Genomic DNA, 12,133 nt, shown 5'->3' on the forward strand with positions numbered 1-12,133 from the left:
TTTAAAATACAACTTGCATTCCTTTGTCCCAAATTCCTTAGAATCCTTTAAAAATTCCTCACTGTTATATTAGTTAACAGGTTACAAAGCAGTGTGTTAGCAACATAGTTTACATTTGTAATATTAGAAATGCTTTTACTGAGAATCTGAAAACAAATCCCTGAAAGTCACCAGTAGCCATTGTCCCAAATTAAAAACAAAGTTTATTACCCTATGCATTTCATTGCAAGTTGTTAATTAGCTAATTTGTCATTAAACGCACGAGTTTGGATCACATTTAAAATACTATCCAGGTGGAACATTATCAAATGCCTTTTGAAATTCATGCAAATTACAAACATTCAGTCAAACCTAGATAAAAATAGGTTTTCTTAGCTATTAAGTAAATATCATGAGGCCTGTCATCTATAGTACAAACTGATTAAAAAGATTGGAATGTTTTTCCAATTAAAAATGGTCACCATGTATACCAATTAGGATTGTTTGAAAAAATAGCTGGAGTAGTTCCAGCCTCTTTACTTAATCTAATGCAGAAATTACATGGGTGAGTTAAGACTCTGGTTTCTTGAAAATGAACCTTTTTGACCATCTAATGTAACTAAAAAGCCTTGGGTGGCCATTTTATTTCAAGTTTAGTCATGAGTGGCTAAAAAAGGTAGAATAATTAGGGTTGAACAATAAGCACTGACTTTACTAATGATGTTCACCTCCTATGAATAAACGAAGGAAGAAAAATAGAAAGTTAATCTCTAACCTATAAGAAATTATAACCCTTACAATCCAATATTTTCTGTATAATACAGATAAAAGAAATTAGCTGATACAGCATTGATTTTCTCCATCTGAAAAGGCATAAATAATTTTAAATAGGCAGTTGACAAGAGAACATAAAAAGAATGTCACAACGCCTGCATTCCCAGCACTGGTTTAACTACATTGCTGAACTGACAGCAGGAAATCACCTGGTATCCTATGCTTATTTCTGTAAGTGTTTAGAAAGAACCAAGAATGACCTCAAACTGGGAGGTGGGCGTTCTGACATTTTGGGTATCTGTCATTTGATAGAAGAGTTTTAGATTAGATTAGATTACATTACAGTGTGGAAACAGGCCCTTCGGCCCAACAAGTCCACACCGACCCGCCGAAGCACAACCGACCCATTCCCCTACATTTACCCCTTTACCTAACACTACGGGCAATTTAGCATGGCCAATTCACCTGACCTGCACATCTTTGGACTGTGGGAGGAAACCGGAGGAAATCCACGCAGACATGGGGAGAACGTGCAAACTCCACACAGTCAGTCGCCTGAGGCGGGAATTGAACCCGGGTCTCCGGCGCTGTAAGGCAGCAGTGCTAACCACTGTGCCACCGTGCCGCCCACCGTTCAAACAGGTAATTGATACAAGGTAAACTACCAGCCCCTAGAAGTAAATTATACTAACAAGTGCTCAGGACAGGCTGCCCTTGTCAGTTGGCAGTTCTCATTAGGCTTCTTCAGATAGATGATTGGCAAGGAAATATGGAGAAAGACCAAGGGAAGAGCTCTTGAGCACTTTAACTAGAGAGCAGGATGTTGTCATCACAAGCTCCTGAGATCAATTCATTCCCTGGTATAAGTAACGAAACCCTAGCTGTCAGAGATTAAATATTTCTCCTGCCTATTTAGCTGATATATCATATCTATACTGTTACCTCTGTTACTGTTAACCTTAAATAAACTACCTTAAAATATTCAACTTTAAGATTTGTGCTGTCTGAATCCAAAATCATGCAAGTGACTACAGGCATATAGGATGGCAAATAATATGTGGCTTTAATTGCAAAGGTATTGGTGTACAACAGTAAGGAAAGCTTTAAGATATTTGATAATGATGTTAAAATTGTGAAAATTTAAATACAGTTTAAAAAGTGCAATTGTTTCAGATGACTGCAGCTTGAAAACCTAGGAGGCACTGATCTCTGGGACTGGGAAAGATCCATAGGTGACAATTCCTTTTTAATGCAATGAATATTTAGGATGTAGAATGCACTAGGTGGATGCAGGTTTAATAGTAGCCATTGACCAGCAACTGGATAAATATTTGAAATAGAGAACAGGTAGGGAGATGGGAAAAAAGCAGCCAAGTGGCACTGACTGAATCGCTCCATGAAAACATCATTCAGACATTGGTAAATGCCCTGTTTCTGAGCTATGCAACTTTTTGTCCCTATTTACAAATCCAAGTATCCATGTTCTTATTTAAACACATTATCAACTCAATCTGTAACCTTCATACAATTTTGAAATGCATTTCCAGGATTGTCTGTTCTTACACCTCTGCAAATTTATGCCTGTTGGATCACAGTCTCTCCATGGTGCGTCTCCCAAAATGTATCACTTCACACCTGTCAACATTGAATTGTATTTTCCATCTGTCAGCATATTTCATCATTCTGTCATTCTGAATACTGCTACTGTCATGCCACTATTTACGATGTTGCCAGGTCTTGTATCCCACTAACTTCAAATTATAATCCCTACAGATCTATTGTATATCAAAGGAAAATCTCTCAAGAACACCTTCTGGGGAACACCTACTTCTCAGAAAAGATCTGTTTGTTACTCGTCTCTGCCTCCTGTCCTTCAGGCAATTTCGTACCAATGTTATCGATGCCCCTTTCATATGAGATTGTAATGAGATACTTTATCAAATACATTTTGAAAGTCTATTTATAAAGATATAAAACTATTTCACTACCTACAATCCTCTCTGTTACATCACAAATCATTTTTAGTATTTGAGGTTAATGATGTAAGGTCAGAAAGTGAAAGGTCATCAACCTGTTAACTGTTTCTCTCTCCACAGGTGCTGCAAGATTTTCTGGGTTTTTCAAAAATCTCTAACTTTTATTATTGTCAGATATGATTTGTCTTAAACAAATCCTTGTGAATGTCCCTTACCTACCTGTGTTTCTATGAGTGAGAATTTCTTTTGTCTTTGACAATTGTTTCCAGCAATTTTCCATCCTCCGATATTAGACTGATTGACCAGTAGTGACCAGATTAATTCGCTGTCCTTTTTTTGAACAGCCTACAAATCTAAATTTACACAAAATACCTAAAGGAGGGTCATACAATATGATGGATGTGATTAGTTCAATTACAACAATTAAAATTAGTGTGAAATTAATACTTCAGACTTATTTTCTTTTGTAACCTTTAAATTCAACCACATGCTATTAGATTACTTACAGTGTGGAAACAGGCTCTTCGGCCCAACAAGTCCACAGCAACCCACCCAGACCCATTCCCCTACATCGAACACTACAGGTAATTTCACATGGTCAATTCACCTAACCTGCACATTTTTGGACTGTGGGAGGAAACCCACACAGACACAGGGAGAATGTGCAAACTCCACACAGTCTGTCACCTGAGGCAGGAATTGAACCTGGGTCTCTGGCGCTGTGAGGCAGCAGTGCTAACCACTGTGCCACCGTGCAATATGTATAACATGCCACACATCTCACAAACAACCAACTTCTTGACTGGAAATAGCTTCAAATATCAGGGATTCTTGAACTATGAGATTGGTGTATGCAGAATGAGGGCAACACAAAGGTTAAATGCCAAATGCAGGGAATATGCTAGGGTTGCTACACATCATTCCATGCTTACACTCACTTTAGGAGTGAACTTATGGAATCAGTATTAGAATAAAATGGTGGAATAAGTTAAAGGTTTAATAAATGCTAAGAATTTCATGACTGGGGGCACATTTTTAAGGTGAGAGATTTTAAAAAGACATAACTGGCAATTTTTTTACACAGAGGGTGTTTCACATGTGGAATGAACTTCCTGAGGAAGTGGTGGATATAGGTGCAATTACAATGTTTAAAAGACATTTGGTTGGATACATGAATAAGAAAGGTTTGGAGAGTTATGGGCCAGGAGAAGGCAGGTAGGACTAGTTTAGTTTGGGATTATGTTCGGCGTGGACTGGTTGGACCGAAGAGTCTGTTTCCACGCTGTATGACTCTATATGTTTATCTAACTTCCTTTTAGATGCATGAAGTTATGCCATCCATTCCTTGTGGTAACAAATTGCACAATCTAAACATGTATATAAGCTTTCCCTAAATCCTCTTTTATGTTTATTAGTAACTGTTTTATATTTGGCTGAGTTTATTGCCACCTGAACTGCAGGGGGTACACTCACTGTCCATGTAATTGTGCTGCCCATAGACCACTGCCAAATGAAGTAGGAAGACCTAACAAGGCACAGGGAGATCAGATGGAAGGGATGTGGCTGAGATGGGTGCTAGGATTCTCTACTGGGAGTGGAAACACTGGTACTCTCTTTGTCATGACACTATCTAAAGTGCATTTACAGATAAAATGACTTTTAACATACCTGTATCTGGTGCCTGTTACTACATTCCAATGTTATAGGCACACTCTTGATTACTTACTTTAAAATCTGTTAAAAGTCCTGCAAATGGCCTTATTTTTTTTCCTGATGTGTTTCTCTACAATTATTATTCATATGGTGATAAATGTCTGAAAAATTAAACAATTCTCAAACTAATATCTGTGCTTAGAATGTGCTGTTTAATATTTGGAGTGATTACCATTAATATTTGGATGTTCTCAGTATTAATAGAAATTCATTCATTATTCATAACAGAACTATGCATAATGCAGGTAATTTATCTTATCCAACAGTTGACTTACAAAGCAAATATCCCAGAGATTTTACAGATGCATGAGGATGAATGCCCCCTGAAATGGCCTTACAAGCTTCCAGGCTGTATACTAAAAGGCAGCTCAACACTTCCATTTCAAGGGCAATGATAATAAATGTTGGCCCCATGAGAAACACACCAAGAATGATTAAAAGAAACAAACCAAGGAGAAAAAACGGGGTGATCAAAAGGTTAGTCAAAAAATTGTCCTGTTTTAGAACGATATTAAAAGAAGTGGAGGGGCAATGCATTATAGGAAGGGAATTCCTATAATCCATTAGGCGGCATGGTGGCTCAGTGGTTAGCACTGCTGCCTCACCAGGGATCTAGGTTTGATTCTAGCCTCAGGCGACTGTCTGTATGAAGTTTGCACATTCTCCCTGTGTCAGCTTGGGTATCCTCTGGGTGTTTCAGTTTCCTCCCACAGTCTAAAGATGTGCAAATTAGGTGAATTGTCTGTGGAAAATTGCCCATAAGGTTCAGGATTGTGTAGGTTGGGTGCATTAGTCACGGGAAATATAGGGTAAGGGAATGGCCCATTTCCACACTGTAGGGATTCTATGGTAATTCCAGAGACTGGAACTTACATTACAGAGGTCAAAGCTAACAACCATAGACCAAAGAGTGGGTGTGATTGGGGAATCTCAAAGACACTATTCTGGGAATGGAGCGCTAGGGTGAGGCAGTAGTGATGTGAATGGGACAGGGGATTGGGGTCAGGGAATTCACAAAGAAATTTAAAATATGAGATCCGTGAGGCTAGGCATAATAGCAATAGGCAATGCTGCATGATAAGTTTTGGGCAGCAGAGCTTTGTATAAGATTTACAGATGGTAGGAAATCAGGCAGAAAGCATTGGAGCCAATGGGCACTATTTAATGGAGGCAACAGAGCTCACCTATGGCTGAGAGCCAGCAAGGCACAGTGGCACAGTGGTTAGCACTGCTGTCTCACAGCACCAGAGACCTGGGTTCAATTCCCATCTCAGGCAACTGTCTGTGTGGAGTTTGCATATTCTCCCCGTGTCTGGGTGGGTTTCCTCCTGAAGATGTGCAGGTTAGGTGAATTGGCCATGCTAAATTGCCTGTAGTGTTAAGTGAAGAGGGGAGTGGGTTGCTCTTCGGAGGTCGGTGTGGACTTGTTTGGCCGAAGGGCCCATTTCCACTGTAAGTAGTCTAATCTAAGAATTCTGTGCCATCCCCTTTTGAAGAGGCCTGCAGTGGGCTTTCCCTGAGATCAAGAACTGGAGTTTGAAATCTTGCTAGCCAAAAGATGTCAGCTAGAGGTGTTCAGCTTTTCATTGATTGATAGAGCGACCAGGAAAAGTTGTAACTGCTGCCAAAACTACACCCACCCAAAGTTGACAGGATTGCCATGGATCCAGACACAAATGAGTGATGGCAAAATGGAGTGATGACAACAAGACAGGGAATTACCAGCACCCCTAATCCCCTCATCTCTCTTTCCCAAAGCCAGGTCCCTTCATCATTCATGCAGTGCCTTTGGATAAAGAGAGTTCACCTTGCCTCCAGGAGCCCACAAGTAAACACCAAATGTTTGTTTTTAATGATAACTGGTGATAATTTCATGGTTACTGTTACTGAGGCTAGCTTTTCATTCCAGACTTATTTATTAATTGAAATAAAGTTCCACCAGCTGTCATGGTGGAATCTGAAACCATGGCCCCAGATCATTAGCTCAGTGACAATATCACAATCCAACCACCTTGGCACAAAGTAGTAATGTATTTGCCCACTGAGGGTCTCAATTGGTAATGGGGAAGGAAAGCCAACCACAAATTCCATGGCAGTAATACAGATTCATCCACAGAGTTGACTTACCTTATGCATATTTATTTCCCTTTCTCTTTATGTACTGATTACGCAGATACCAAAAGTATTTGAATTCATGCTGTATTTATGGGCAGACTCTTAAAGGGGCATGAACAATGTTGACTGTGGCAAGGTTTGTAGCAGAATCACGCAAGAAGTTTACCAAGATCTATCTTAATATCTGGCACAACTTGCTGCATTTTTTATGCTGCAACTCACCTCATTAATATTCAGCTTCCTACTTTAACAAGTTAGACATCAAGAATTTTCAACATGGAAGTCAGAGCAGGTACCTGGCAACTTCAAAACAGCAACTGCTCATGGCACCTCTTTAATCCACTTGCATAATACTTAGGATGCACCCAACTGCAGAGCACACCAGCAATGTAAGTTGAAAGGCTGCAGCAGGAATTCTGTATGTAGGGACAGGGACTCAGCTCACAGATCGGATCAGGACTGCTTGCTTGCTCTTTTAGCACTTGCTTGTTTAACGCTTACTAGCATGTTCACAGCATCTGTGCCTTACCATGCGTGTTGGTGCTTCAAAGGCTATCAGTACTGCAGCCTTTAACACAGACAGGCTGCTTTCCATGGCTGTTAATAATGGCCTGTCCCACAGAGGGACAGTTTGATGGACAGCATACTAAGGCATCAATCTACACAGCATGTGCCAGCTGCCAATGTGGCAAACATACTGAACATTTATTCAAGAAGTGAACATATCAGAAAGTAGGTGAAGGCTCATCCTCAGTCCAGTCTTGGTAGAAGGGAATGCCATTGATGGTCAAGAGGCCCCAGCACCATCAGTCCCTGGTATGGTCTGCACACTGTCTAGGGGCTTGTCCACAACTGGTCTGGAGACAGGTCCAGCTGCAGTTTCTGGACTGGTCAACACTCAATCCTGAAGGAGAAAGTGAGGACTGCAGACTCTGGAGATCAGAGTTGAAAAGTGTAGCAGTAGAAAAGCACAGCAGGTGAGGCAGCATCCGAGGAGCAGGAGAGTAGGCATTTCGGAAACAAGCTTTTCAACGGGAATGTTGGACGGGAGAAGGGCGCTGAGAGCTCCTCGGATGCTGCCTGACCTGCTGTGTTTTTCCAGTGCCAACTTTTCGACTCAGTCCTGAAGAGCCATCACAAACAAACTTGAGAATCATGTATCCACTCAGGCAGGTTCGTCATCATATCTAGGGGATGTTCATTGAAGTCGGTAGGAAATCTCATGTAAACACAGTCCTAGGGATCCGTGCATTGATTGTTGAGGAACATCCAAGGACACCCTGTAGGGGCAGTGGGAAGATCACTACCAAAAGTGATGAGGGAGTCAAAGCTGAGGGGGAAGCTGAGACTTATGCAAAGATGAAAACAGGAATGGTGATGGGGAAACTCAAGGTGTGTGAGGAGTGGTGGAACAACATTGGAGGGCATGGAAAGTTACAGAAGTGGAGTTATTGGCAGTGAGCACCATTGTGACTGGGTCAACACCCAGGGTGGTTGGAATCAGGGTCACTTTGATGGGTGCAAGCACGTGATCCAGGTCTATTGGGCACAAGGACATTGTAAAGGCATGAATACATGAAGAATTGTTACTGATTAATAATTACTTAGCCAATACAACACCTTCACCAAAACTGTGTGCATGCTGTGATCAGGACAGTGGTGAAGTGGAAGGTTCCTGAAGATGCAGTTCTGCTGCTTAGACCAGTCAAGAGTGGAGTCACATCCTCACGTGCTGTACAATGCATAATTGGAGAAGTCAAAGGTGTGATGTGATAGATGCTTAGGAACTGGGGGAATAGGAGCAGTCTTTCAAGGAGGAGGATGAGGGGAGGAGGGGGCACTCATTTTGTGTGACAGAGCTCAACTGTAACAGGCTGGTTCCTGTAGATGAGATCAGGAGGCAGCAGAACATCATAGACTGTAGAACAGTTGTTGATCGTGACGTTAACATCTCTTTTACATTATGGGGTCGAATAGCAGCTTTTATTAATTTTGTCTGTGTTTACCTTTGGTTTCTGGAAAAAAAACATGTTTGGAATTGCCTGATTGCTTTCCTGCATGTGATGTTCCCTCACTGGGTACTGGAGGCAGGGTAGTGGTGATGTAGAGAGGTATTTAGGTGGATGTAGCTGAGGGCATGCAAGCTATCTGGTTTGGTGGGGTAAATGGTAACTAATTTGAGAGAAAGGGGCTGTATGTGTGAGGGATTGTCAGCCATGTGCTGTGAGCAATGAGGCCTTTTAAATATGACATGGCCACATTGGATGCTGGTCTTTTGCTGGAACTTTGCTGAATGGAGATTGTTCATAGAATGGCATGTAGTAAGATAGGAATAGAATCAGGTGAGTGAGAAACCACTGGGATGGGTAGGTAATTAAAAAGGGAGGTTTGGTAAGATATAGCATATAATCTCACAAGGCCTTGCAGCAAGAAATCTTCCCAAACAAAAACTCAACATAACTGGCACTTAATCAAAAAAATTGAGATTCCGCCAATCATGATCCAGCTGTAGTCCAACTCAATTTGCAACAATGCTTTCATTTTCGACTCTAATGATTCAAATTGTGCTTCATATTGTGCTTCACAGCTGATATTTCTGCTTGAACTTTAATCCATAATTAATCAAGAGGGAATAGCAATGCTGTCCAACATGTCTGTGTCTGATCCTAGCTGACATTTGTGGTCAGATTATTTAATATATTGCCAATGGGTTCCTGTTGAGATTCCTGCCCTCACATTTTATGGACATTGGTTTCAAGGATTAATCCCCAAATTTTTACTTTATTTACAAATATTGTCATTGCAATTGATTGCCGAGGCTTTAAATATTTAATATTTCAGGTGATCATAACAATCCTGAACACTGTGTTGAATGCCTTCCTGTAACCTTTAACAGAGAAGCTCTATGGTTCATAATAAAAAAAATATCAGTTTGTGTAAACTAAAATTTGTTACAAGCATTTTTAATGAATATTAAAAAGACTTAATTTAACCTTGCTTTTATTATAATGTCAACAGTATTCACTTTTGCAGAGACAGTATTTGCCAAAACAATGCTTGTGAGCTTTCCCTTATTCAGCTGAAGAAGATTATCTGAAGTATAATTTAAGGTGTTAGCCATAGCTCATTGATAGCACCCTTGGCTGTGAGACTGAAGGTTCAAATTCCACTTCAGATACTTGAGCATATAATACAGGCTGCCATTTCAATGCAGTACTGAGGGAATACTGCATTGTTGGAAGAGATGTTAAATCCAAATCCCACCTTGCTGTCTTTGGTGAATGGAACATACTATCAAGAAATAGATTATCTGAGCGTTTTGTCATTGCTGTTTTTGGAACTTTTCTGTGTTAAAATCATTGCAACATTTTCTCACATTAAAACAGGGACTACACTTAAAAGGTATTTCATTCACTGTAAGGTGCTTTCAGTTGTTCAGGGGTAATGAATGCAAGCTTGGTTCTCATAAATACAAAGATGTGGTAAGGAGAATGAGGAAAATATAGATTAAAGAAATAAACAGAGAGCAAGTTGTATAAACCAGGTACTTTTCATTTCAAATATCTGAGATTTTATCCCAGGGCCTTATTTTCGCACCATGGGAATTAGTATTCAATTTCAATTACTCATCTTAAATTACAAATATATCAATTTAAGAATACCTTTAAACATGTAGAATTAGAAGATTTGTTGTTCACAGTATAGATAATTAATCTTAAACTGAAGAGTTAATCGTCATCATCGTCATCATTATCATCATCGTCATCATCATCGTCATCATTGTCGTCATCATCATCATCATCGTCATCATCATTGTCGTCATCATCATTACCATTGTCATCATCATCATTGTTATTGTTATCATCGTCATCATCTTCTGTATTGACTTTTCCTGACAGAACATCATGAAGCCATTCTTCTAGTTCATCAGTTGATGGTAGATCATCATCATCTTTAATATCCATCCAGACACTGTCAGCCTATAAGATAATAGATGTGAAAAGCAGTGCTAAATCACAATCAATCAGGAAAATTATAAATTATTAACTTTCAGAAACATGCATATAAATACAGATATTATCATATATATATACCTACAAACGCTACATGAAGTCCTACAATCATGATTGTTAGGAATGGACATGACTATGAATAAATTCATCAAGAAATCTCATTAGCAGGAAATACAATAGTCTTCGACTAAATCAGCAAAAGTTATTCGTCAGAAAGAGACTGGTTCCAATTAGGAAAAAGCAAACTCTAAAACACTTAGGAATTTTTAAGTCTACGGTCAAATTTTCCAGTGAGTGATAATTTCGCACAGATTGGCCCTCCAGCCATTTGTTTTTTACAAAAGAAGGGAGCTCTGCACTTCTGAGAGGAGATTCAGCACAGGGTTCTTAATTCCATTTTGGCAGTTCTTTTATAATGCAGAACTATCAGTGGAAGGCAAATCATGTCAATTTTTCACAGCAGTCAGATGCTGTAATCTGAAACTTAAAGGTCTTGACAGACACTTTGACAGCAGCTGTCAAACCATAGGTACATAAGATAAGTAAGACGTTATGGTGCTAGGAGGGCTGGATGCCAAATGGGTAACGAGTATGGTGCCAGGCAAATGGCGTACCTAGTGGGTAGGGTGCCAAGAAAGTAGGATGTCTGCTAAAAACGCATAGGGAACCGGGTGATAGAATGCCACATGGAGTGCGGGTAAGATGTCTGGGTGCATGGTGACAAGGGGATTAGTAAATGTTTAGGATAGGTCAGGATGAGTGGGTCCTGTAGGGCACAGGGAGGGTAGGCATTGTGTCTGGGGTGTCAGTGGTTATAAATGATGTAAATATGGAGTCAGTTTACTATTTACTTAGGAGTTAGACTATGTATTTAATATTACATATTGTTCCGAGTAACTATTTCACTTAACTTCATCTGAACCATCCAAAGTCTCCAATTTTAATAAAGACTTTTTGTAGAGATCCAAATGTAGTGGAATTGCCCAAGGAAAATACAATTTCCTTGGCAATTCCTTAAGAGAGTGCTCCAATGGAATTTCACAGGGTCCCCATCCTCAACTCCATCTACGTCCACACAATGACTGACTGGCCTACAGAAAATGTACCCCAATATTCTGTTGCTGTATGAGGTGCAAATCCTTTTCTGACTTGCAGGGTACTGGCTGGAGTTTTGGATGACTGATGTTATGCAGTGTGGTAGAACATCCGACAACAATTCAATAGATTTCACTTTTGGCACCCAATTATTTTGCTTCCTTTCATTGCATTGGACTTTCTTGCAGAGATTACAGAAGTTGGGATTGTTTTAAAGCACCTTCACCTTGAGGGAGATTAGTTCTTTTTTCAATTATTCATGGAACATGGGCCTTGCTGGCAAGACCAACATTTACTGCCAACGCTAAGTGCTCTTGAAAAGGTGGTCATGTAATACTTTCTTAAGGCTCTTAGTCCACAGGGTGAAAGTACTCCTATAAGACAGTTAGATAGGGTGGCCCAGGAATTTGATGTAACAATGATAAAGAAACAGCGATATATTCCCACATCAAGATTCCATGTGTCTTG

At 40.0% G+C, this 12,133-nt stretch overlaps 1 protein-coding gene across 3 annotated transcripts in view; it reads right to left on the minus strand.

Moving 5' to 3' along the window:
• Positions 1-10,088: 10,088 nt before the first annotated feature.
• Positions 10,089-12,133, minus strand: part of LOC122555501 (calsequestrin-2) — a 57,838-nt gene continuing 55,793 nt past the window's right edge. For all 3 annotated transcript variants that reach the window (XM_087992808.1, XM_087992806.1, XM_087992807.1), the window contains one exon: positions 10,089-10,537. In XM_087992808.1, coding sequence (XP_087848934.1) covers positions 10,286-10,537 — 252 coding nt within the window. In that variant the 3' untranslated portion in view covers positions 10,089-10,285. The remainder of the gene's footprint in view (positions 10,538-12,133) is intronic.

Source organism: Chiloscyllium plagiosum, unplaced genomic scaffold, assembly GCF_037043375.1.
Source record: "Chiloscyllium plagiosum isolate Xiang-an unplaced genomic scaffold, Cpla_swu_hap1 HiC_scaffold_12, whole genome shotgun sequence".
Classification (NCBI taxonomy): Eukaryota; Metazoa; Chordata; class Chondrichthyes; order Orectolobiformes; family Hemiscylliidae; genus Chiloscyllium; species Chiloscyllium plagiosum.